This window comes from Mustela putorius, unplaced genomic scaffold (genome assembly GCF_011764305.1).
Source record: "Mustela putorius furo isolate JIRA1106 unplaced genomic scaffold, ASM1176430v1.1 tig00000139_pilon_pilon_pilon, whole genome shotgun sequence".
In the NCBI taxonomy this organism is placed as follows: Eukaryota; Metazoa; Chordata; class Mammalia; order Carnivora; family Mustelidae; genus Mustela; species Mustela putorius.
The window spans coordinates 12,457,220-12,484,760 of record NW_025421293.1 but is presented as its reverse complement, the minus strand read 5'-3'; the positions used below and the strand labels follow the sequence as shown (position 1 = coordinate 12,484,760).

Sequence of the window (27,541 nt, the reverse complement as noted above, 5' to 3'; positions counted from 1 at the left end):
AGAACGGTTGGATTTTAAGAAAACACATTTATGAGGTACGATCTTTTTCTAGAAGTTGGGTGGTTCCCCTCTGAAGAGTTTTTGGACAGTCATCACTTCCTCTTTGGTCAACAACCCCCTCTTCCAGGCGCATTCCTGGGTGGGAAGGTGAAGTAGATTTAGGAAATGACAAGTGTGATCATGACACGACAGACTTCCATCTCTAAACCCAAAGACCAGATCAGTGTTCTCCATGGTCCTCACTGACCCGTTTTTGACTTCAGCATCTATTGTTGTACTGTGACCAAGATAGCTGGTTGCTTTTCTTTTTTCTTTCTTTTGGATCTATTCCCATGTCATAAAATTCACCCATTTAAAGAGCACGGTGCTGTGGCTTCTGGTCCACTCACAAGGTGGCCCGTTGCCTGTGGCCCAGATCCTAACTCTAGGCTCTTGGCTGGCTCCTAACTGGAGATCTTTTCTAACTCGTGACTTCGTACTTGGTCTACAGCTACATCTGGAAGAAGGACAACACAGTCATCACCCCATCTAGCAGTTCCAGGATTGTGGTAGAGAAGGACGGGTCCCTCCTCATTAGCCAGACGTGGTCGGGTGACATTGGAGACTACACCTGTGAAATCGTGTCCGAAGGAGGGAACGATTCCAGGACGGCCCGGCTAGAGGTGATGTGAGTGTCGCCACCGCGTAGCCTAACTGCCTTGCCTCCCCACTATCTGCAGGATTACGGGTCGCTGTCCTGACTCCCAGTGACTGCCACTTAACACACGTGGTGCCATAGTGGGTCCCAAGCCAGCAGTCAGAGGCCATGGCCTTACATTGGGGTTTCACCGGATCCTCGAAATTAAAACATTGCGCTCTTGGTTTAGAAAGTTGATACTTGGTTTTCATCCTCCTCCTCTCGGTTTCCCTCATTTCCCGCATTGGCACCGCATCGTGGCGGGCCCTGTTCATCGTATCATGTGTGAGGAACACTCAGTCTGCTTTGTGGCATGATGCCCGTCAGCACTCGCCATCGGCGAGGAATGTTGGGGTCGGCCTGGTGAGACAAGACCATTCCGTGAGAGCTGGCTGCTTCTCTGCGGGCAAAGACACTCTCTACGAAGTCTCTGGAAATCCTGAGAATAGCAAGAGGCTGACCTGGACTTTCTGGGGGGGTCTCTGGGGCCCGGGTGGGAAACCACCGACCTCCTCTGTCCGTGGGCCTTCTTTAGGACAGCTGCTCTCTGTTCTCAGGCAGGGGCTCAGGAGCCTGCTGACAAATTCCCTTTCTCTGACATATTTATTTTTTGAAGAATGGTGTCCTCCCACACAGTCCCTGAGCACACATGCGACAGTGACTCCGAAGATACGGCAGCCGTGTGAGCCTGGTGTCCTAGGACAGCCAGCTCTGGGGGTGAGGCCAGCAGCCAACAGGGGCCCTGCTGGGCCCGTAGGAAAGTCCTCTGCCCCTCCATCTGGGAAGGGTTCTACAGACTAAAGCCACTCCCGAACACGCGGTGTGAATGGTTTGCATATAGGGCCAGTTTCCTTTGTCTTTGGATCCCTAGACTCTGGCCGAGGGGATGAGAATGAGAAAAACTCAGGCTCCGTGCTACGCACGGCGTCCCGTGTCTGTTGCACACACCCACGAGCAGGTGAGCCGACAGGCCACTTTGTGCAGCCTCTCTTGGTGAAATCTGGTGGATTAATGATGTGTAGCAGCAAATCCAGAAAAGCCTTATGTTGTGCCTCTAGTACCTGGAAAAGCCCCTTCTACCTCCTCACTGGCCTCTGTAGGATGACCCCTTGTTGTCGTGTGGTAGATAACGTCTACCTTACGTCCTTACCTAATGTCCTTTGTTAGTCAGGGAGCAGTGGGTGCCCTGCAGCCCCAGGAGACCTGTGGGGGGTTTGGTGCCGCAGCCACAGGCCAGTGTGCTGGGGGCCACTGTCCAGACAGCTGCCCGAGTATGTGTGGACGTGCCAGGTTTCAGCGCCCCAGCTCTAGCTTCCGCACCTGCTGACCCTGGGCTCTCTGCCTTCCACGCTCACCTAGCCCTCGCCCGGAGGCTTAGCCTGCTGCTGCCTCCGTGGTGGGGCCTCTGTTTTCTGCCATCCCCCCTGAAGGGCTCATGCCTCCTCTAGGGCTGGGCCAGGGGGTCGCCCCTGGGTCAGGACACCGGATGTCTCACAGCCTCCTGGCCCTCGAGTGGACCTTCTGCCAGAGCCCTGGTTGTCTGGGGGCGGGGTGTGAATTTTCACCATTCCTTCCCTACTGAAGTGGACACACCTGGATGGCACGGCTTTGGACTCTAAGTGCATGGCGGTGCGCTGGGACCCCAGCAAGGCTCCATAAATATATGTTGGCGCGTAGATGTGCCCATGAATGGATAAATGTGTGTAGGTTACTGGCCACTGGCTGGTCCTCCTTCTGATTGGTTCTTCCCTCTGAGGCTCACACGCCCCAGGCTGTTCCTCCTAAGCACACAGGCTCGGATCCCACGATGGAGAGCTCAGGCCCCCCACTCCCAAACCCCTACTCGGCTCTGGCCCTCTGTCTTTCTTCCTCCTGTCTTTCCTCCTTCTGTCACGTTTGGGATCTTTTTTTTTTTTTTTTTTTTTGTATTTTGATAATACCGGAGTATATGACCAGCAAAGTCACATAATCCGCTGTGCTATTCCCATTTTTAAAACTACCTTTGAGAACTCTTAGATCATCCATCATTGGTATCAAATAAATAAGTGTTAGCATTTCGTAAAGACTCTGTCAGCAGAAGCCAAATTGCTTGCTTCCAATACAGTGCATGCTTTTTATTCCGCACAGTTTTTATGTTCTACTGATTTACATATCTTCCCTTCTATTTGCTTATTTGATTTCCTCTGAGTAAAATGCATTTTTCAGCAAATGTTGCTGTATCTATAAAATAATGGGCTTTCTGTAATGGTAAAACACCTCATCCCTAAATATAGAAATATTTGCAGATTTGTGATTCAAACCAATTTAGGTACAACGGGTTGCAGAGCTGATTTGGAAGCCCGTGGCTCCTTGTGAATTGTGAGTGTAATAAACACTCCACTCTTGCAAATCTGAATGAATTGAGGAAGCTGTAGGTTACAGCGTGGTCTATCTTTAGATCCAAATAGGTCTTAACTCTACGACATCAGTAATGACAACAGTAATGATAATAGTCATAAGTCACTATTGCAGGGTGTTTGCTGCTTCTCAGAGAACTTTCAAATCAAGCTCCGTAACATTTCTGTGATTTACTGAGATGACAAAGAAAAAAAAAAAAAGGAAAAATCTCATATTGCAGAAGTGACTGAGAGGTACTTACGGCTAAATAGTGTCCTTCAAAAGAGGCTGAAAGCCTGCTTCCCCTACCTCCCCACTTGAGTTAAAAGCTACTTTGTTAAATATAGAAATTAGGGGCGTCGGAAGTGGGCTTTGCTGAAGCAGACCGTCCGCTGGCTTGCTCTCGGCATGTCTGTGTTGAGTTTCAGTGCCCTCCTCTGTACCAGCCTGGCCAGATAAATATGTGTCGCCTTACCCCTAGGACAGTGCTAAAGAAGGCACAGTCCTGGCAGGACTACAGGGGCCAGCAGATCCTCAGGGGGGTGCTGCCCACCAGCCAGGCGGGACTGAACACCCCGCTTCCTGACTTTGGGCAAGTTAGCCGCCATGTCTCAGCCTTGGTTTTCCCTACCGTGAGCTGGACACATTGTCATGGCCATATAGGGCTGTTGTGAGGTTTGGCTGAACCAGCGTTTGTAGAAGCCTGGCCTGGAAGCCAGTTTCAGGTGGGTGTTCGATAAATCACAGCTCCTCCTCCTCCCTTACCATCTCACAAGAAGGGCCATGACTCCTTCAGCAAGGGCAGCCTTCCCACACCCAGGGCCAGGAAGTTTCCCCTCTATCTTGCTTTCTCTTTGACCACACTCTGTGACCTTCAGACCCACTATGTATGTCTCTCTGCTGCTGAGCCCTCTGTGCCTGGAACAGTGCCAAGTATAAATGTCCCGTAAACATCAGACTGAGCCTCAACTCCCTCCATGAGGTTGAACTGGGCTTGTGTAATTGGTATCACAGAGGAAGACTAATTTATGAGGGGTCTGCCTTCATCGCCTCCCTGAGAGGAGAGGCTCCCACAAATCCCCATGGTCCTACGTTGTGCCCTGTAAATTAACCATATGCAGGCCATCATGAGATGCCGGTCACTGATTGGGTGGCCGTGTCTTCCCTGCTAATTCACAGGTGCGTCACAGGAAGGAGCTAGGTTGGGATGGCCCCATACCCCAAAGCATCTTGCTATATTGAACACACCCAGGGGACCAGGCTCCTAGGGTTTTATGGATTGAGTAATTATTAATCATTTAAAGACCCAATTAGCTTTGCATCTTTCCTTCTGAGATCAGAGACTAATTCTTAGGAGCCTGGAGTACAGAGAAAAACCTAATTTATGGAGCTGACTTGATGATCAGTCCCTGAGGCAGTGGGCGAGGTTTCTCTCAATAAAGCAACATCTGACAAAGCCATAATAAGGAGTGAACAATTTAATACAGCTTCTCGATGGCTCTCAGGCTCCCATCATCTTCATTCTCTGGGTGAGGTCGGAGAAGATGGGTTTGACCGGGATCATCATTTGTGCATTAAAGGGGCAGCGCTTCCACCTGGAAAAATACTCAGTTGACCCTGTTCTGCACAGTGAATCCCCCCATGGCCACAATTTTGCCAATTGCTTCATGTCTTTTTCAAAGCTGTTTTCCCCCAACGCACTTGGCTTAATCTCCTTCCCATACAGTCTTGGTTTCTTGTTCATCTCCAATAGTCTTGTGATGTAATTTGCTTGATGGTGACTCCCCCCCAGCTCTCTTTAAATTACAACGTGACTCAGCACCGACTTCACTCCCATTGCTCCCGGATCCCTTTCATCTGTCACCCTGTCTGCATATCACTGTCTGTGAGTCACTGTCCTGATCATTTATCTCCTTTCAAAGCTGGCAGAGAAATGCCGAGACACAATCTATTCCTATTAGATAAGATTCTCTGAAATGGATTCAGAATATATTAAAGCCTCCTTTATCGGTTATTGATGGGTCAGTCAAGTATTGCACAAAGCTTAATTTTCTTGATAACCAAAACTTATCATTTAAAGAAACAGTTTATGTTTCCAATGTATATTAAAAAGTTCTTTGCATTGAGAAGCAAGTAGTACTGAACACAAGAGATACTATAAAGGGGATTTTCCTATAGGACTGAGGCCAGAACTAGAAAAAAATCTAAATTTCCTTCCAACTCTCAAGTCCTGTGGTGTATGTAAAAGGTTACACTGCTCATTGGGCCACCATCTTGGGCGTGACCTTGAGCCCATGAAGAAGACTCTGTGGGGGCAGTGGTGGATGGAGGCTCATTGTTTCTTGATGCATCACGTCATATCCTTGGGCACCACTGGGCTTGTGGCTCCCTGTTCCTACATTGAATGTCTCAGGTCTACTTTGTCTTTGTAGTTCCAAAGTCTTTTCAATCTCCCCTCCACCTCAGGCCCCTGGCTGCCATGTTGCCAGGCCCTAGGGCCTTCTCGTTCATTGGTGGCTTTTGATCAGCGAGGAGGAGGGAAGTCAGAAACCACTCTTACTAGAATCATAGCCTAAGTGAGACTCCGCCAGCTCTTAGGGGCAGGCAGGCACTGCACACAAGCACCCTCCAAGGGGCAAGTGCTCAGGTCATTTTCTCTCACTCCCAGAGTGGCTATGACTGGCCCATAATCTACGGAACACTCCACTCCCCCAGAAAAAAGCTGTCTGGTTGCCTGTCAGATTGGGCATTTCTTAGCTCTCATTTTAGGCTGAGAGAAGCATGATCTGAAATTGAGTGGAAGACCCCCCATATTTTCCCAGGTGTGGGAAAGATGTGCTTTCAAGATTTAGAAGTGGATCCAGCGTGGCCCACGCAAGGCCACAGGACAGGGTGTACAGAGACGCAGTAGTTTCTCTGGGGCCGCAAGCTGACACTCCTGTTGTCTAATAGGAGCCTGTTCCCCTACAGGCTTGGGTCCAGTTCATCTAAACTCAAGGTCCAGAAGCGCCACTCTGCCAGCTTGTCCTCGGTATGCTGTGCGCCCCTTCACTGGATGCCTGACTCCCTCCTTAACCTCTCACCCAGCGTTTATCTCCGAATCTGTCCTCTCTCCCGACCAAATACACAGATGTTATGTGGTATTTTATCCAGTCCCTGGGACAGTTTCCAGTGAACTACCATACCCGGGGGGTCCCGGTTCCAGCCCTGGAAAGTCGATGTCACAGAGCTAGCCCAGAAATTTTAAACACATGTATCTCTTACTTGCCTTCCTCTGTGACCGAGCGCAAACCCTGCGTTCCCACCGCTACCCCCCAAACCACCCCCAATCTTAGCCTTGCCATCAGGCCATTCTCCTTCCTTATCCTTTCTGCCTAAGGGAGCCTCTTCTCCATCTCCACCATACCCCTCCAGCCATGTGCCCGCCCCCCCCATAAGCTGATCCTTGGATGCAGCCCTGCCCTGCATTCCAGCCCAACCTTATCTTCAGAACCATTCTGTGGCTCTTGACCTGAGGTGTCCCAGTCTGCATATGGACCTCATGCCCCTCCTTGCGTAGCTTGTCGGCTCTGGGAGAGCAGGAAAGTAGCAGCCTCTCCCTTGGGATCCAGGGAAAGAGGCTAAGAAGGGAGGAGAGAAATTTCCTACCCTAGAGAAAGGCAGATCCATAATCAGACAGGATACAGTGGGGTTCTGGCCCCTGTAGGGCTTCAAGATGTTTGGTGAATGGAAAAATCTATAAACAGCAATGAGAATCAAGAGGTAGAAGTGATTGGTTCTGCTCAAGAATGAGTCGAAGGTGAGAGGGAGACCAAGCCTTGGAGCCTGAGTTTCTGATTGGCATGATCCTCCTCCAGTCAGTGGGACATCTCACGCAATGGCTCTGCTCAGGGAGCTGCTGGAATTTTGATGCTCTCAGGAGGGCACCCAGTGTGGGGAGGGGGCTAAAGAGTGTGGGAGGGGGTCACAGCGGATGCGGGAGCTAGTTCACAGCATGACCCTGTGCAGAGGCAGCCAGCAGGCCCTTCGGGAGGGTTGCGTGTCATGGCTCTCGGGAGAGCCAGTGTCGGTTGTGCTGAGGCCAGTCTGTGGCAATGAGGGGCTAGTGTTCTGGCCATTTCTCAGGTATAGTAGGTCAGACGTAGCGACTACTTAGATGTGTGTGACGGTGAATGTGGGAGCGGGGATGGGTGTGTAACCACTGATTGAGAGAAGGCGAGCAAACTAACACCCTGGCTTTGGTGGGAAGAATAAGTCATGAGCAGTGTCAGCCTCCAGAAATTGTTCCTCTGAAATGTGTCCTTGGACTTGCCTCCTGCCCACTGTGAGATCCTCCTAGGACCTCCCAATGCCTCTTTCCATCACCCTGGTCCTTCCAGGCTCTTACGGCTCCTGGATCTGCTTCCAAGCCTTGGGGCTACATGTGCATCTCTCCTCCCGACTTGGAAGTGAGAGGGGGTGGCCCTCAGGCCAGTGCGTGGCAGTGTCCTGAGTGAAAAACAGCCTGGGACACCAACTAACCCAGTCAGCCTTCCCGGTTAGTGTTTGTCGTGTGAGAAAACCTCGTACTTTAGGGGAAGTCTTTACAGTGTGATCCTGATCCCCTCGAGTCAGCACGTACCTCACAGCTGAAGGGCACCAGCACCACTCCTCGCTTCCCACACCAGCCACAGTTCCACAGCCCCCAGGCCACCTGTGACTCTGACCAGCTCACTAGCGCTTGGAGCTTCCCATGACCCCAGCAGGGTGGAGGATTGCCTAGAACAAGGCTCAGAACTCTGTCAAGTGCCCTACTTAGGATATTTGTCTTATTATAATGAATAAAATCAAGTCCAGACATATGAAGAGAGGCAAGGGCAAGGTCTGGGAGGGTCCCCAACACGCAGCTTCCGCGGCTTCGGGAGGCATCATCTTCCTGACACACAGATGTCTGATGACTGACCAGGAAGCTCAACCGAGCTCGGTGTCCAGAGATTTTACTGGGATGTCCTAGTTGCTGGCCACATGACTGAGCTCAGTCCCCAGCTCCCACCCCTCTCCTTCCAGGAGATCACAAGGTCTAGCTGATCTCACTGGCTCAAAGAGCCAACCCTCTAACCACATGGTTGGTCTTTCCAGCACAGCGAGTCCCCTCCTGGAACTCTGCAGGGGCCGCCCTGAGTGCCGTTGTTGGCATAAACTCAGGTGTGGCCCGACGGGGGCCCCGCGAAGATCTAAGACTGTCCCTCAGGAACTTCCAGGGGTTTAGAGTTCTACCTCAGGATCCTGGGGTGAAGACCAGACCAACACTTGACGATACCACAGTCTTATTTCGGCTTATTTATCCAAGTTTATCTCAGTTTGTTGTCACGTGGGACTGTTTCAACAACTTTGGTGTAGGTTTCAGAACAAACTGATCTCAATAGGAAATGGGGTGTGGGAGAAGATTAAGTATTTTACGCTGACATTCCCTTCAGATTGGCCTTTACTGGGCATTTAAGGGAGAATCAGTTACTGGAGAACTCAAAGAGAAATAACAAACAGGTCCCTCTGATTTAAAACCAACTCACAATTAAAGGGAAAACAAGCTAACGTCTCGGGCTCACATTGCTTCTTTATTGTACTAATTTAAAGTTTCAGTCTACCCTGGAAATATTATTCTGTTTATTAACAGTGTGCCTGGGTTAGAGAGAGCCGTGTTTCTTAGGTAGCTACAAGCATCTAACAGCTTAATAAATTTCACAGTGTAATGAGTACGTTTTTAAAATTAAAAATATCAAGCATAATTATGGCTTTTTGTGCTGACCTATGTGGGCCAGCAGTAATTGATGCCTAAGAGAGACCAAAACCTAGCTAGTGGGTGAATCAGGTTCACGTGGAACCCCTCTCCCACCACCGCCTGGAGACATTTCTAGAAGAAACCGTTACCAACAGTGGCCATGGAACAGGGTGCTGCCCCCGATCCGTGAGATGGAGAGGGAAAACCCCAGCCTGGGGCCTTTTAGGATCGTCTGGCAGTGGACCCTTGGTGGCAGAAACCATGCAGCTGGATTTTGAAGCTTTGTCCGTGGTAAATCCCCATAAACAGTTGGCGGTATTCATTTGCTCTCATTGTGTTTTCCATTCTAGAGCCCTGCTGATGTGTTAGTCCCCGTTTCCAGGGCATTTATTAGTTACAGTTTTCTCCACATTCCCCTGAGTCCTTCCCCCAAACCCTGTTTGTTACCCAGCAGAAGATGGAATGAGCACAGCCCATGCCGTCGGTAGGGAGCCCTCCAGGAATTCATGCGGCGCTTCAGCTAAGGACCCCATGCGCTAGCGTCCAAAACTCTCGTGTTCAGTCTTACTTCCTAGCTTTTTCCTGGTGATGGCTTCCTGCATTTCCATTAACAGCTTCAAGTTGTAAGAACTAATTGCAGATGGAGTTTTCTCAATTAAATATTCGTACTGTATAGATACTGGCCCTCCGCACCCAACAAAAGTTAGAGTTGTCGGGTGCATAATCTCCACGGGAAGGATCAGATCAAATTTCCGGTAGAAAAAACAACACTGTGAACAAGGAAGGGTTTTGGGGGGCCGTGGGGGAGGAGCATTTGGGTTTGGGGCATATTTTATGTTCTCTATCTCCCAGGCGTTGCCCACCAGGACTGTGCAGCGTAAAGACCAGGCTAAACATGGACTCTGATGTGCGCTCTTCTCTTTTTGTTCCTTTGTGCCCAAGTGAACTGCCTCACTCACCTCAGAATCTGCTGGCCAACCTGAACTCTTCCCACAGCCACACAGTGATGCTGTCTTGGGTTCGACCATTTGATGGAAACAGCCCGGTGCTTTATTACATCGTGGAGCTGTCTGAGAACAGTAAGTAGTGAAGCCGAGTCACTGCTGTGGACAGCTGTCAGATTGCTCTCTGCACACGTGACACCCTCCACCTTTACTTCGGGCTCAGACCCCGAACGACTGGTCAAATGCTCAGATGCTTTGCTGAGTTCCAGTGAAAACCCCAGCTCTGGCTTTGGGGGAGATAGAAGGTGACCTGGGCACCCAGGAGGGATGAGAAGGAAGCCTGGGGTCTTCCCGTGAGAGCCCGGATCTGGAGGCCGAGGCGCCACAGGGAGGCCGCGCACACACCCGTTCAGCACCGTCCCCCTGCGAAAACTTGGGCTTGGGGAACAGTCTGCCTCCACCTGGGGCTGGCTGGGAGCCAAGCACAATGCTAGTTGGCGTCTTTGCATGTTTCCTCTGGCGCAGACAAGGGCTAAGTATTCCCGGGCCTGCGCCTTTTCCACCTGTTGGCCTCGGTCAGCATGTTCTGGCTTTGCTTCAGCCCTGCCGGTCCTTCCCTCCTCCCCATGGGCCATGTGACAGGCTCCCCAGCATCTCTCCTCCCTGCCACCTGCAATCTCTTCTTAGGAAGTCATGGGCATTCCTGTGATTTCAAGGGACCTCTTTTCCCTGAAAAGAGATCTTGGTCTTCAGCATCCTTGCCCGGACCTCTGGAGTCAGACACAGAGCATCGTCCCTCCCCATCTCTGGTGGCCTCACGCTTCCGTGTGAGGCTGTGTGAATTCTTCAGACTGTGATTTCAAGTCCTTTTAACCCTGGCGGTCTTCACCACATTAGTGTGAGCATTCAAGTCTCGGATCCAGCCCCACGGCACCCTTGGGGAAGCCTGTGTTGCTCAGGCCGGCAGGCCAAGAAGAGTCCTCGGTTCTTTTCTCCTTTGCCCGGCCCACGCCTACGTCCCCAGCTCACCCACGCTGCTGGCTTGTGTCCTAGGATGAGCTGGTCCCTATACCCCTCTCCAGCTCTGTAGGCCCCGTTCTCTCTCACCAAGACAGCCTCTAACTTGTCCCCCTGCTTCTACTCTTCTTCTTTTCCAAAGCATTCTGCCACAAGCAGAAACATCTTAAAACATGAAGGACGTGTCCTCCCTGGATACACCCTGCAGGGCTTACAATGAAACCCACTGTCCGGGGTGCCTGCGGGGTGGCACCTGCCCCCGCCACTCTCCCTTTATCATGTTATCTCCCCCGTGCTCCTGCAGTCCTCCCCGGGCCTCCCCCATGGGGGAGTGAGCCAGACCACAAGGAGTTGGGCTTCTGGACTTCCGTGTCACGGGCCCATGGGTTGTCTTCTCAGGATATTGTTTTGATAAATGGGTCTCTATTCCAGGACAGCTAGGAATGGTGCCCTCTCGGGGTCCCATCACCTGAGTCAGGCTGGCAGGAGTGCACGAGGCTGGTGGGCCCTGCTCACTTCCGCCGACCCAGCTGCATGTCCCATAATGAGTAACTTCACCTTCTCTCCTAACGATCTCTCACACTTGCCCCTCGTCTCCTACAAGAGATCCTCCTTCTGATCCCCACATGCTCACGCTGCAGCAGGGCCTGTCTGACGCTCATGTCCCTGCAGAGGCTGCTGAGTTGCGGGGTCAGTCACTGGCCGGGATCACAGGGCCCGTGGGAGGTGACAGCAGGTTCCCCCCGGGGCTGTCTGCCTCCACAGCCTGTGCTCTTAACGAGCGTTGGGCAGCTACAGAGACTGTCCATGGAGCAGAGTCTCCTCCTAGCACTTCTGCTGTGGTTCTGAGATAAATACGGACCCAGGAGGGCACACGTAGGTTTCCATCTGTGCGGAGGTGAAAGGGACCCACTCCGCAAAGCTGCCTTCATTGAAGGGTGGTGGCTCCCAAGACAGTCCCCTGAGGGAGGTCCCAGGAGCAAGATGTGAGTCCCATCGCCTGGGTTTCTCAGTTTACACCCTTAGCTGTGATGGCTTGGGTTGTGAGCCCCATCTAAGAGCCAGGCATGCCCGAGGTCCTGGTCCCCATTTCCCGGGGAACCCCTGACAGCCCACCTGGTCTCTTTTCTCAAACTCTGGGGGTTGGGTATGAATGGAACCCAGTCTGCATGTCACTGTCCATCGTGGCTTCAGCTCCACAGCTCTGGTCAAGGGGGGATAGCATCGGCATTCTTTATTAAAATAACCTTCCTGAGATGATGAGGGTTTCCTGAGGCTGCTGCGCTCATGCAGCCTGTGAGAACCTTCTGTATGGAGATGGTGGAGGCAGGAGCAGAAGTGTTGCCCTCGGGGTTCAGACAAACATGACCCTGCTGGCCATCTGCGTCCTTGAGACCAGGACCAGGCTCGCCAGTCTCTGTCTCCTCAGTCCTGACACCTGGTGGGCACCTGGCAAGTGAACCAAAACAAAGCTCTCTCTGGTCAAGTCCCTTTGTGACACCCTCGGACTACAGTCCTAGACCCTCTCCCTTAAGACCAGTGAACCACTCTCCTCAGGTTACCAAAATAAGACATCGTTTCAAAACACCATACCTGCTGTTTTCTCGGCAGATGGCATGTGTGCTGGGTTCTTCCAGGAAGCAGACTTCCTGAGCCGTCATGCCTTCCACCGGTGCGTCCGCTCACCCAACACTAAATCCCAACCACGCATGGGCTTCACCCCCCGCACTCTGCCAGCTGCTGGGCTGCAGGGCCGAGGTGATCCGTCTCTGCTCATTAACAGCAGGGAGAAGGTCACACTCATCACCACATCCTGCCACATAACGAGCTCCCACGGGAGGACTCCCTTGTGCTGTGAGACCCCGTATAAGAGGGACCAGCTGGGAGGTGAAGCAGAGAACCTTCGAAGGGGACAGGGTTATCGCATGGGCCAGGCAGAGGACGGGGCAGCCTCAGCAAAGGCCCCAAAGCATGAGCCTCGAGACTCGGCGAGAATAGCCAGCTTCGACAGACAGTGGGGAATGGGCTAGGACATTGCCAGGTGCCGTGGAAGTGTTGGCCTGGGAAAATTCTCCCTCACTCTTCGTGTCCTAGCTCAGTTATGGCTTTCCTCCTTGCTGTCCTTGACCCACACCCCCATCATGCCCAGGCGGGCTTCCTCTTTCCCTCCTTGGGGTCTCTGTACCGTTATGTATATTATCCCTTGAGTACTTGGCACTGTGTATGATAGTTACTGGTCTACATGTGTGTCTTCCGGGGAGACTGTGAACCCCATAAGGGCGGGCCAAGCCCGATTCTCCCTGTACCTGTGACAGCCGGCAGAGAGCCTGGCATACACGGGTCCTCTCTGTGGCCGTTCAGTCGCTTCACATGCCTGTGGGTCTGAGGGTCTAAGAACATCATTAGTCCCTCATTAGTGTCTGTCTCTCCTGACTGGAACTTTCTGGAGCTGGCTCCAACTCCCATCTGTTTTTCCTAGAGAGACTGTGATATGGAAGAGTTCAGAGTGATCTACACTCTTACTATTACTGCTCAAAATATTATTACATGAAGAACCTAGAGTGGAAAGATGTGCTTATCTGTGTGCTGATTCCGATTTCTACTGTGCAAAATACTTCTGTGGGCTTTGCCGAAACAGTTCACAGCCTTGCCGGTTGCATAGTGGGCCTTGTTTCTGCCATGGCAAAAGGAAGACCTGCACTGTCTCCTGAGCCAAGGATCTGGTTTTTATTTTTACTAGGAAGCAATGCCCTTAAGAAACAGCTGAACATGCTGGCTAATTATGGTCAGAAAGAACAGCTTAGCAGCAATACACTAAAATGGAAATTGTATCTGGCCTACGTTCTGCACTGTGCCAGCAGACGACTCTAAATAACTCCATCCACCCGGCTACTCGGGCCACTCTCTGCAGCCAGCTCCTCCTCACAGGCCGATCAGCATGCCGTTCTCCTGGAAACCGTGGCTCCTGCAGGGGCCAAACTGGCATGGTTCTGTGGTGGCGGCAGGCCCTTAGCAACACCTGCCCTCGCCACACGCCAGCCATTACCAGAGGGCCTCTCCAGAGCTTTCATGAAGCAGAACTCTGCAGCTTCCGCTGAGCCTTTGTCTGTGCACTTGCCTAGAGTCAAAACCCTCCACGGAGAGCACACTGGGCCTCGCGGGCACCCAGAGGACTGCCTCTCTGTGGGGTGTGATCATTCTCCTCACTGAATGAGGGTTCAAAGAGGCCAGTAGCGTCTGAAGGCCTGGTTCAAGGTACCTGCCGGGCAGGGCTGAGAGCACACTGGGTCTGCAGGCAAGGGGACCCTGGGGGTCCTGGGTTAAGAGAGCCTCATAGCAAGGATGCAGTGAACTGGTCGAGAATTCTGGTGAACAGCTAGAGCATTTGGCCCAGTCTCTTAAGTGCTTGTTGAGTTGGATCAAGAATAATCTTTCTTTGAGATGATTATGATAACAAGGCAGGAGACTGCCAGAAGAAACTGTGAGGGCTTTGAAGTGGACTCAGAGACAGATCAAACCCACATTACCAGGCGTCTCATCCGGCAGCCTTCGGGGCTGGCTGTCTCTAGATTCCCACACTTTCCATTGCTTTCAAGCTGTTCCACAGCTCCGTGGCTCGGACAGAACTGAAGGGTAATGAGAATAATTCTCATCCATAGAAATGCAAATAAATCATGTCTGGGTTATAAGTGGGTCTTGCAGTAACCGGTTATCACTCTGTAGACATTAACCAGGTTTGCATCTATATGCGAATTCATTTGGAGTGTGCACTTCGAATTCACTTTTCATCCTGTTGGAGCACCTTACTGGTTCCATCCTGAATTAATGAGCTGCCTAAAATCTTTAGCATGTGTTCGTTTTGTATTTGGATGAGAGCCGTAATTTTACCTTTTTAAAAAAAAATGTATCCTTTCAGACACGTGAGTTGGCCTCATACAGTATGAGAATCACAGGTACTCATCGAATGAGCTTTCGCGATAACCCTGATCTTTGGGAGAGGCGAACCTTGTTTTAATCTAATCCTCAAACTGAGCCCTTTGCATGTGTTCCCTGAGCTGCGCTAAGGCATTTATTCCACTGCTGAAATAGAAGAGTTGAGGTCTTTCTCCAGCTGGAAAGATTGTCTCTTTCCTGTGAATTTTTTTTTACACCGTAGCGCACGTCTCCCCATGAGCAGTCACGGGGAACAAGCACCTTTATGCAGAGCCCGGAGCTTCATTCTTCCCTTCCCTTTTTTTTAATAGAGCCAGGTGTTCACAGTTGTGGTTTTGCCATCACGTCTTACAATACTTGAATTTAATTAAAATATAAGGTAACTTTGTAATTGTTACTATTGAAAGGCATGCACACTAATAGAAATCTAGAGCTTACTTGAAGTACAGTGACTGACAGCAATCACGACAGTCCCTTGTGAGATGAAAGCCAGCCCCTCTGTCCCAGGTCCTCCAGGAATTAATGCCTGATGCCCTCTGTCTTCCAGTTCTCCTTCCCTCCTGACTCTTTCTGCTTCACGAAAATCCCTCCTCCTCCTCCCAGCCCTACCCTCCTCTTTTCTCTGCAGAGACCAGAGCCTCCTGGTCCTGAAGGGCAGATGCAGGGAGCGGTTATGGTCCTCCCCAACAGCTGTGCAGCCCGTGCCCTTGATCTCCCGCCACCCAGAGCAACTTGTTCCGTTGACTTGACTCCTGCCTCCTTCTGGCTTCCTAGCCCTTCTTCTCCCGATCCTCTGGCCATTCCTGTGACTTGTCTGGAGACCTCCTTTCCTCTTCTCCCTACAATGTCGACATTCCTTTCTTTCCTTGCTCAGCTCATGGGTCTTCACCTCCTCTTCGCCCCCCCCCGCTAGTGGCCCCGTGCCACCACAGCTCACCTGTTGCCAGGGGGCTGTCCCCTAAAACGTGTTTGTGACCTAGACCTCGGCCCTGGACCCCAGATTCACGTGACCAAATGTCCCCCAGACATCCTTGCCCAGCTGTCCCATGGGCTCAGCAAACTCATACTGTCAGAACTCATCATGTTTCCCCCACAGTTGCTCCTTCTCAAGTTAAACAAACATCGTTTTGACTCTGTTCCCCACAGATAGTAAGGTTCACCTCATAAATGTTTCTCCAACCCATTGCCCCCTCTGTTCCTGCAGCCTCTGTCCCTGACTAGTTTTTACCCCATCAGACAAGCCGTTCCAGTTCGCTTCCTCAAGTGTGCCCTCCCCGGGGCCATCAGCGGGAGCCCTCGAAATTCACATGTGCCCAAGTGAAGCCCCTGCTAGAAACCTTTCAGAGGTCCCTCAGAGAAGGGGCTGCAGCGGGGCTGGCTATGTACTCTGCTCCCCCAGAGTATGCAGGGCTCTGCACGGCCTGGAGACTGATCCCTAGGCCATCTTCTGGCCACACAACCAGCCGTGATTCCACCAGAGACCTTTCATTGCTTAAAGAATAGATTCTAGGCTGACTAGCATGATATACAGAGCCCTTCGTCACCCAGCTGCCACCTGCCTCTCCAGACTTACCTCCAGCCACTCACTGCTTTGCCCATTAGCTTTAGCAACAAGGCACGGCCCGTGGATCCTTGCACCCGCCAATATCCAAGGCTGCGGGATTTCTCTCCCCACTCCTGCCACTCTGTCTCTAGTCAACTCCTTGTAGCATCTCCTCTGAGCAGTGTCCCCTGTCTCCCCTTCCAGGGAACACTGTTCCCAGGGTTTGCTCTCGGAGGGAAGGGGTGCTGTCCCAGGTCTCCCTGTCCGGGGTGGGCACTGTTCTAGAGCCTCTCTGGAGAGGGGGGGACTCTCTCCAGGTCTTCTCCTCTGGGGGGCACTATTCTAGATCTTCTGAGGAGGGGGCACTGTTTCCAGGCTCCTGCTCTGGGGGATGCTGTCCCAGGCCTGCTCTAGGATGGGGAGCACCGTTCCAGGTCACCTGCTCCAATGGTGCTGAATTACCCTGGCGGCAAACCAGGCCCTGAGGGCACAGCGAAGGCAGGGCACCAACAAATGAAAATACCTAGAAGGAAACTTGTAAGAATATTTTTCCTCCTCCCAAGCTTGCAAAGATACTCTCCTATGTCTGCGTTCGGAAGATTTTTACTTTGCATTTCTTTGATTAGTGGTCCTGCTGAACACATTTTTCCAAGTTCCTTGGCTTTCTGTATTTCCTCTCTATGATCTGTCTGTTTCTTTTCCTCTGCTTTTGTATCAGAGCCTTAGGGTTTTTTCTGTCATGTATGACACATATTCTTTCAGTTTGCTTTTTACTCTTAATTTTTATGTATTACTTTCTGACATACGGAAGTATTTGATTTTTACATAGTTAAATCTGTTAATATTTTCCTCTGTGATTTCTTTCATTACTTGTATATTTGGTTGGATAGTTCAACACAAGCATAAAATACAGGTTCTTGTAAGTTTTCTTCTTGTTTTTAAAGCTTTACTTTTTTATATATTTAACTCTTAAATTCATCTGGAATTTAGATGGAAATCCTGACATGTGATTTTTATTTTTTTCCAAATGACATTCATTTTCCCAACAAAATTCCGTGACTATTCCATTTATTTATGGATTTTTTTTCCCTTTTTTTATGTATGAAGAGGACCTATTTCTATAAAGGTCTGTTTGGGGTTTATTTGGACCCATTCATTAATCGTCTGTTTTTCTGCCTGGTCTCTATTTTAATTGTTTTGGTTCTGAAATGTGTTTTAATAACTGATAAAGCAATTTCCTTCATCTTTTAGTAATTTTGCTGTTCTTGGGGTGCCTGGGTGGCTCAGGGGGTTAAAGCCTCTGCCTTTAGCTCATGTCATCATCTCAGGGTCCTGGGATTGAGCTCTCTGCTCAGCAGAGATCCTGCTTCCCGCTCTCCCTTTGCCTGCCTCTCTGCCTACTTGTGATCTCTCTCTCTCTGTGTCAAATAAATAAAAATCTTTTTTAAAAAAAGAATTTTGCTAGTTCTTGTCACCTGTTTATTCTTCTGAAAAAAAATTGGAATTATTTTGTCAGCTTTCAAAAATAGTTCCATTGACTTTTGTTAGTGATGTTAAACCTATCATGAGTTTTATGAGAGCTGACTTCTTGGAGATTCTGTCTTTCCACCTAGAAAATAACCTGTTTCTCCATTTCATTAGCTCCTTTTTTATATCATGTAGGGAAGCTTGCTGGCTTACACCACAGGCTCTGTACTTCTGTGTGAAAGTTGTGCCAAGATTCTGTTCTGTTGCTACTAGGAATAGATTTTCCCTCTATTCCATCTTGGAGGTAGCTCACATTGTTGGGATACTGCAATAGTCCTGATGTTCGAGTGTTTGTCTTCTGTTTAGCCACTTTCCATATTTTCTTATTATTCTAATGATTTTCCAGTTGATCCTCTTAAGTTTTCAAGGTAGACAGTCACATCTACTCCAAATAATAAGGACTTGTTTTTTCCTTTTTTCTTTTTTAATCTTACAGGGTTGGCCAGAATAATTTAAAAGAATAATCAGCCTAGTAGCGAGTCTCTTGTTCATCCTCTGATCTCAGTGGAATGTCTGCCAGGGGTTTACTGCTACATATGATAGTGATCTTCTGTTGCATACTGGTAAATAATTCGCATATCTTGAAATGCGGAGATCTTAAGTGACTTTTTACAAATACACGTACACCACATAGCTCCTACCTCAAGTAAGGTACAAAATGTTTCCACCTGCTGGGCGGCTCCCCTGTGGCCCTTCTCAGTCCGTCCTCCTCCTGCAAGGACCAGCACTCAGCAGGCCTCATTCCCCTGCAGCCTTTTCCTGCTCATATAAATGAACAGGATCTTGATTTGAAACAATTCTTCATGATCTAGTACATTCTTCCTATTCACGGTTCTTATGATTTTTAAAATATCTTTATGGAAATTTCTTCTGTCGAGCCAGTTATTCCTAAAATAGCAATATTCCATGTAACAATAGCCACAACTTCCTCTTATGAACGTCCTCGGCTTCATAGCCCTGAGGTAAATTCCTGAGGTCCTGCCCTCCACAGTTAAAAGGTGACACGCCAAGGGCCTTGGTCCCCATCATGATGCCAGGGTCTTGAGCCTCACACTCCAAATTAAGGTATTTTCCCTTAACTTCGAAAGGAACACTATCTTCCACAAGTTAATGCCATACTCATTTCTAGGCCGGAGGGATCTGCACGGTGGGTGTCTCACCGAGACAATGCCTGTCTCTCTCTGGTGACTTAGCAGCTTTCTTTTCAAACTCTGCTGTCCAGCATATCACTTTTCTCTTTGGCCTCCAGGAAACCCAGAGCAGTCGGAACTGAGTGCTTAGCTGGACTACCTCCTAGGAGCTCAGCACTGTCCTCTCCTCCTTAATGATTTTGGGTTTATTTTTTATTTGGGGGTTTATTTATTTTTCATTTTCATTTTGTATCTAATATTATATGTATTTTCACTTCAGATGTTGAAATGTTTTTTAAAAGCTTCTGTGTGTATGTGTGTGTGTGTGTGTGCATATACACACTCGCACATGCACATGCAGAGACCAAGGGAGACCAGACCACAGTTCTGATCCCCAGAGGGCCATACAAGGTCACGGAGTGATGCCGTGAGAACCAACTTGAACCTGGCAGATGGACCCGGCAGGGTGTGTGGGCAGCTCTGTCCTGGTGTGAGGGACAGAGGCAGCTGGAGCGAGCAGGAAGGTTGCTCATTCTGAATTGGTGATTGAAGCTCCTGGAAGGAAGGGTGCTGAAGACCCCTGGGAGGCCAGGGGCTGGGCCTGGGATCTTCGAGCCCACTAAGGGGCGTTGTCCTGGGCGGGTCATCAGCTAACCTGGCTGGAGCATGCCAAGTCCCAGGGGATGTTTTGGGCTCCGGGGGGCACTTTCCCCAAGCCTGTGTCTTCTTGGGCACAGGACAGTGCCATGGCCTCAGCTTTCTCAAGCAGGGCACTTTCTGCCTATGACCAGTTTCTGGGGGGCATTCTCCGGGGCTTAGAGTCTTTGGGGAGGCAGGAGGGCTCCCTTGTCCTTCACAGGGATAACTCTAAGCTGTGTGGCTCAGCTCTTTGTTCTGCGGTCCCAGAGTCCTCTCAGCCAGCGCCCGGCAGCTGCACCCCGCTCCCCATGAGCTCGTTTGCTCCCAAGTGCAATCCACTCCCGCCTGGCCCTGCACCGCGTGTTCGACTTCTTCATCCCGGCTTGCTATTATGTGCTTAAAAGCTGACAGGCTTTGCGCTGTTTTGCTTGCCAAAATTGCAGAGACTTTGTTCTTTATGCTTCCAATCGTTTTAATGCTGTCTTTGAAACATAGCTCACGCAGGTATCTACTAATAGCCTCAGAGTTGTTAGGAAGTATTTTATGTCTCAGCTCATTTTTCTTGGGGCTTTTGCATATTGAACCTCACATTAATGGCATTTGCTCCAATTTTAAAATCCGTGCGGGAAGACAGAGTTGTGTCACCGACACTCATTGTGGTTCTCTTGCTGTGCGTTGGGCCCAGAGAGGGGCTGAGGTGGGGAGCTGGAGGTTCTCGCCCTCTCCACTCCCTGCCCTCCAGGAAGATGTCGGGGGGGGGGCGCTGCTGCAGCCCTTGCTGGGGCGCCCCTGTGGCAGGCCCTTTCAAGCCTGTTGCATACACTGCTATGACTGCTTGGTGCTAATGCAGAGAGGGCCGCCTGCTTCCAGCCAGCCAAAGTTCGAGCTCTCCAAGGTCCGACCCATTGCGTGGGCACACCGCCACCATCATGATGTGGCTGCTGCCCACAGCCCCGTTCCCCTCTGGTTCTGAAATTATCCAATCCCTGTTCCCAACCCCCTGACTTCTCTCCACCTCTCTGAAGCAGATGGCTTCTCCAGCTCAGCACCCGTGTCCTGTCTGGGAGCGCATATCCCCTTGCAGCCTAAGCCTTGGCCTCATCTGAGGTCTCACCCACAGTGCATAGGTTCCAGTCCCTTGGATGTGAAGAGCATAATGTCCCAAAGCCCATTCCTGGCGTTGCTTTGGCTGCTTTCTGTAGTGGGGGCAGGGAGGCTCACTTAGTTCCCAGATGCTCAGTGCTTTCATTCTCGACCTTGAAGGCCACACTTGGGGCCTCTTTCCTCTGGCTCTGCACACTTTTTGTTGCTCTGATGATATCTCCAGCAGAGAAAGCTCTCCCTAAGTGGGGGGCACCATACTTTAACTGTCTGCTTCTTGGCCCCTTGTCTTAGGAGAGAGCCCCTGCTGCCTCCCCACTCCCAGGTCAGGGAGTTCCCTGACACAGGTTTCTCTGGTGGCCTCCGCCACACGCTGCAGGTTGTGGCCATCCATCCCATGACTCAGGCCTCAGGCTTCTTTCCCAGGGTTGCCGTGAGCAGGTCCGAGTCACAGAATCCTTCCAAACTTGTGCTTCAGTGCACTTTCTAGATATGTGTGATGGCTCCGTGGCGTCCTGTCCGTCCCAATGACCTTGTTGTCTCGTGTCACAAGCATGGCCCATCCTCCCAATGTGCCTTCCACCCGCCGAGCAGGACACTGCAGCGCAACTACAAAGTCAAGGCCCCTCAGTCTTGTAACACTTTCTTTTGTTTTGTTTTTTAATTTATTTACTTATTTATTTTTATTTTTTATTTATTTATTTTTTAATTTCTTTTCAGTGTTCCAGAATTCATTGTTTATGCACCATATCCAGTGCTCCGTGCCATACGTGTCCTTCACCAAAACCCCCTCCAGGCTCACCCAACCTCCTACCCCCCTCCCCTCCAAAACCCTCAGTTAGTTCCTCAGAGTCCACAGTCTCCCCCTCCAATTTCCCTCAACTCCCTTCTCCTCTCCATCTCCCGGTGTCTTCCATGTTATTCCTATGCTCCACAAATAAGCAAAACCATATGATAATTGACTTTCTCTGCTTGACTTATTTCACTCAACATAATTTTTTCCAGTCTTGTCCATGTTGATACAAAAGTTGCGTGTTCATCCTTTCTGATGGAGGCAAAATATTCCATAGTATATATGGACCATATCTTCTGTATCCATTCGTCCATAACACTTTGTAACCAGAGTCGTCTTTACCCTTTGCAGAACTAGTTTTTTTTTTTTTTAAGATTTAATTTATTTGACAGAGAGAGATCACAAGTAGAGAGAGAGAGGAAGGAGCAGGCTCCCTGCCTAGCAGAGAGCCTGATGCAGGACTCAATCCCGAGACCCTAAGATTATGACCTGAGCTGAAGGCAGAGGCTTAACCCACTGAGCCACCCAGGCAGCCCGCAGAACTAGTTTTTATCTGTGCTTCTCTTGGAATGTCCTGCCGAGCTTTGAATGAGCCAAGAGACACCGTTCTGTAGTGCCCGCTGAGCTTGCCTCTGAGTCCCCGCTCCAGCCTGTCGCGGACAAGGAGCTTGGGGCAGGGATTGACTCTTGGTCTGAGCAGCCAAGCCATACAGAGGTTGTTCAGGGCACTTGACTGTTGAGAAGCAAACAGTGATCATCCCACCAAATTAATTTCAGTGGCTCAGTGAGCTGGACACTGAAACGTAGGTCAGAGTAGTGTCTGAAAAACTTGAAGATAATTGCAGAGAGTGCTTGAGAAGTCATGAAAATGGTTTTTAAAAAGCAGTAGAATGTACCTGGGCCTGTTCGGTTTCATTTTTTTTTATACTCTATTTTCCAAGTTTTCGTTAATGAATATATATGTATTTTTGTGATGTGTTTCATACATATATAGATAATTTTATATGTATATGAAATTTTTGTGTAGTTGTATATATAATCAGTATAAATTTTGTGTATATATATATATATATATATATATATGTTTTTGGTTTTTGGTTTTTGATTTTTTTTTACACTTCTCGCATCACTTCATGGGCATATGATGCCCGGAGTGGACTTGGGTTTTGGATGGCTCATGTTGCTTGGGGCTCTCATTGAGGGAAACAATTCAGAGCCCCAGGAGTCTCTGTGAAGCCTCAGTCAGGGCCAGTGCCAATGTGGGCCAGAAGCTCCAGGCCCATCTGTCCTTGCGCCTTCCAGAACAGACGCCAGCTTCCGACCATGAGGGCACTCAGCAACTGCCGTTCACAGCTGTGGAAGACATGGCCCCTTGCTGTCACCCCACCACATGGACAGCAGGCCCTCAAACGCGGAGAGATGAAGTGAGCTGCATCTGGAACAGTGGGACAGCCCATCGTCGTCGGCTCCAGCATCAGGAACGGTCGCGGTGGCTTGAAACCCGGCTGTGCAGCAGCTCTGAGCCTGCTGTCCACGCCTCCCTGCGTGAACTGTGCGCCCTCGCACACCCAGCTCTGTTCTCGTCTCCCGCGGAGTGCACAGGGCCTCCCAGTGTGGGTCCCACGCAACTTGCCCCAGCTTATACCTCCCTTTCCTGGTCCACTTCAGCATGAACAGACAGGCCTTTTCTTCTCTTCTGGTTTATTTTAGAATAGTTTCATGTTTGCGGAGTAGTTGGGAGATAGAGAATTTCCAAAAGCCCAGACATGGTTTCCCATCTTGGGAACATCTTCCATCCGTGTGGTACATTGGTCACAATGAATGAACCAATATTGACATATTTATTATTAACTAAAGTCCATGCTTTATTCACATTCACTCAGTTCTGACCCAGGATCCCACCCAGGACACTACAGCGCATTAGCAGTGCTTGGACTCCTCTTGGCAGGACAGTTTCTCAGACATTCCGTTTATAACGACCTTGACAAGTTTTAAGGAGTGCAGGTCAGGTGCTTGGTAGGACGTCACTAGGTTGGGATTTGGGGATGTTCTTCTAATGACTAGACCAGCAATTCTAGCGTTCTAAAAGGAAGAACACAAAAGCCAAGTGCCACTCCTGTCCCTTCCAATCAGGGGTACGTGCCATCAGCCAGCCTTACCACTGTTGATGCAGAGAGGCATTTAGCCATTGGAAAGAGCAACTTAATTTGTGCCCAGGCTTTGATTCTCACCCATCCTGAGTGTGTCGTATCTTCCTGAGAAATCCAGAGCACTTACATCCTAAACAACCAGCATGGGGAAGGAGAGCCTCTCACTAGTGTGGCGTGGCTGAGACTCTCGGAAGCTTCGGGCCAAGAGTGTAGCTCTGCTTCTGGGTCATCCCTGGGACCAGGCTCTTGACTTGCAGGAGTCAATACTAACTATGACCAGTAATGAGAAGTCGGAAAGAGCAAAGTTGCCTTGACCTGGGAGTTTCTGCCAAGGTGGAAAGATGAGACTGTGATCTGTGATTCCATCCTTCTGTGTCTCCTTTTCACATATGAACGTGAGGGTGATCATACCTGCCACAAGGTTTTGTGAAGGTTACCTGTGTACATATGAAGTCACCCCAGTGCCCAGGACATTGCAGGTACTTTCACGGAACAGATACTGATCGAGCCCCTGCTCCACGTCAGGCACGCTTCTAGGTATGAAGGATCTAATAGTGAGTAAAATCGAAACAGCAGAGTTTATCTTGTGGGTGGTTATTTAAATGGGTATTATTTTTATGTATATTATTATTATTATAACCTAAAGCTTATATTTTAAGAGACACAGTACACAATAGCCAAAACCACAGTGGAATCAGCATTAAGAAAATAATAAATGTGCATCTTAAGTCTTCCACTTAATGCTCTGTAACCCAGGGGAAGTTTTTTTTTTTATTTGTCAGAGAGAGTTCACAGTAGGCAGAGAGGCAGGCAGAGAGAGAGAGAGGGAAACAGGCTCCCTGCTGAGCAGAGATTCTCGATGCGGGACTCGATCCCAGGATCCTGAGATCATGACCTGAGCCGAAGGCAGCGGCTTAACCCATTGAGCCACCCAGGCGCCCCAGGGGAAGTTGTTTTAATGCAAGAAGTTAATTCTCATTCATAGTAAAAAATATAAGGCAAAGCATCAGTGAAATCGCATTTTTCGTCTACCAAACATGATTTAAGATGGTCACAATGCTCAATGCTGGCCATGTTGCGATTAAACAGTCACTTTCTAGAAACTTTTTAGTATGAAAAATATGACACATACACAAAGGTAGGTATTCGTGTGTTCATTTTTGATACCATCAACATATTACCATATTGGTTTCGTCGAGTGCCCACCTTTTTTTTTTTTTTTTTTGGTTTTGTTTTGCTAGGGTATTTTTAAGGAAATCCCAGACATTATGTCATTTCAACTTTAAGTGATTTTATACATAGCTCAACTAAATGACATCACATATAGCAAAATTAATGGTAATCCTTAATATCATCTTATACTCAGTCCATATTTATATGGCCCAAATTGCTTTTTTTATGTGTTTATTTAAATTCATTTAGTTAGCATACAGTGTAATATTAGTTTCTGGTGTAGAGTCTAGTGACTCATCACTTCCGTACTATACCCAGTGCTCATGAGGACACGTGCCCTCCTTGATGCCCACCAGCCGGTTACCCCGTCACCCGGCCCACCTCCCCCCACCCAGCAACACCCGGGTTGTTCTCTACAGTTAAGAGTGTTTCTTGGTCCCTCCCCACAACATGATCATTTGCTTCATTTCTTAAATTCCACGGAGGAATGAAATCATACAGTATTTGTCTTTCTCTGGCCAACTTACTTCACTCGGCATTATGCTCTCTAGCTCTGTCTCATTGCAGATGGCAAGATTTCTTTCATTTTTATGGCTGAACAAAATTTCAATGCATGTATATACCACTTCTTGTCTATCCATTAATCAGTCAATGGACACTTGGGCTCTTTCCATAATTTGGCTATTGTGGATAATGCTGCTATAAACATCGGGGTACAGGTACCCCTTTGAAGCTGTGTTTTGTATCTTTTTGTAAATACCTAGTAGTACAATGACTAGATTGTAGGGTATTTTTATTTTTAACTTTTCGAGGAACCTCCATACTGTTTTCCAGAATGGTTGCACCAGTTTGCATTCCCACCAACAGTGTATGATATTTCCCCTTTCTGCACATCCTCACCAACATTCATTATTTCTTATGTTGTTGATGTTAGCCATTGTGACTAGTGTGATATCTCATTCCAGGTTTGATTTGCATTTCCGTGATGATGAATGACAATGAGCATCTTTTCATATGTCTGTTGGCCATCTAGATGTCTTCTTTGGAAAAAATGTCTATTTGTGTCTTCTGCTCATTTTTTTAACTGGATTATTTGTTTTTTGGGTGTTGAGTTTTATAAGTTCTTTTTATGTTTTAGATGCTAACCCTTTATAAGATACATCTTTTGCAAATATCTTCTCCTGTTCTATTGGTTGCCTTTTAGTTTTGTTGATTGTTTCCTTTGCTATGCAGAAGTTTTCTGTTTTGATGAAGTCCCAATAGTTAATTTTTGCTTTTGTTTCCCTTGCATCAGGAGATGTATCTAGAAAGAAGTTGCTATGGCCAATTTCAAAGAGGTTGCTGCCTGTGTTCTTCTCTAGGATTATGATGGATTCCTGTCTCACATTTAGGTCTTTCATCCATTTTGAGTCTATTTTTGGGTGTGGTATAAGGAAATGATCCAGTTTCATTTTTACGCATGTTGCTGTCCACTTTTCCCAACACCATTTGTTGAAGAGACTTTTTATTGGACATTCTTTCCTGCTTTGTCGAAGATTAGTTTACTATAGAGTTGAGGGTCCATTTCTGGGCTCTCTCTTCTGTTCCATTGATCTATATGTCTGTTTTAGTGCCAGGACCATACTGTCTTGATGATCACAGCTTTGTAATAGAGCTTGAAGTCTGGAATTGTGATGCCACCAATTTTACTTTTCTTTTTCAGGATTACTTGGCTATTTGAGGTCTTCTCTTGTTCCCTACAGGTCTTTGGAATGTTTGTTCCAGCTCTGAGAAAAATACTCTTGGCATCCTGATGTGGCTTACATGAAATGTGTAGGTTGCTTTGGGCAATATAGACATTTTAATACATGTTCTCCCAATCCATGAGCATGGAATGTCTTTCCATTTCTTTGTGTCCTCTTCAAATGCTTTTTAAAAAATTGACTGTTTGTAGTTGATTCTTTGAATATAAATCCAGATCCAGACAAGGTCCATCCATCACTTTGGTGTTTCTGTCTCTTGATCGACAAGAGCCCCACTTCCCTTTCCCCTGCTCTCGTCTGGTGAAGAGGCCAGGGCGTCTGGATGTCCCACCATGTCCCATGCCGATTGCTTCCTCAGGATGTCATTTCATTTGTTCCTGTATCTCTTTAATTGCCCAGAGACGGGAAGGAATTTGCATCAGCTTTTGGTTTTGTGTGTTTTCTCGGACCATATGTGTGTGTGTGTGTGTGTGTGTGTGTGTGTGTGTGTGTGTATCACTGGTGCCTGGATGTCGCTTGGTACTTCCCACTGCATCTCACAAAGAAGACGCTGGAGGCCCAGCTGCTCTTTTGGTGATGTTAGGTCTGCCTCCGAGTCTGGAAAGTGACGGCCTGTAAGGCCAGGGGGACAGTATTTATACCTCCCTGAGTCTTCGTTTCCTGACCCATATGAGGAGACAATGGCTCCTCCCCAAGGAGATTCTCATGGTTACAGCTGTGAGTGCGTGTCCAGACAGAGGCTACCATGTAGACATTAGGGCTAAGTAATAATTACAGGCCCTCCGGCAATGAAAATTTTCTTTGAAAAAGTCTTTTCCTTCCTCGGATACCTTTAACTGAGAACATGGTAAGTTTCTCTTTACTGAGGGGGAAAAAAAAGCTTCCAGTACATTTATGGCGACTGAAAACTGCCTGTTTTTTCACCAATCCACAGAGCAAAGGAGTGATTAACTCCTTGCAGATTCCAGCACTTGAAGCCAAGAGAAAGATTAGTGATGGCCGCGTGGAGCAGAGGTGTGTTTAATAGCCTGACTGGGAA

The 27,541-nt window shown here is 48.8% G+C and overlaps 1 protein-coding gene across 3 annotated transcripts in view; it reads left to right on the top strand.

Annotated features, from left to right (window-relative positions):
- SDK1 (sidekick cell adhesion molecule 1) overlaps positions 1 to 27,541 on the top strand; it is an 883,892-nt gene that overhangs the window by 670,263 nt on the left and 186,088 nt on the right. For all 3 annotated transcript variants that reach the window (XM_045075163.1, XM_045075162.1, XM_045075164.1), the window contains exons 13-14: positions 491 to 667; positions 9,753 to 9,889. In XM_045075163.1, coding sequence (XP_044931098.1) covers positions 491 to 667; positions 9,753 to 9,889 — 314 coding nt within the window. The remainder of the gene's footprint in view (positions 1 to 490; positions 668 to 9,752; positions 9,890 to 27,541) is intronic.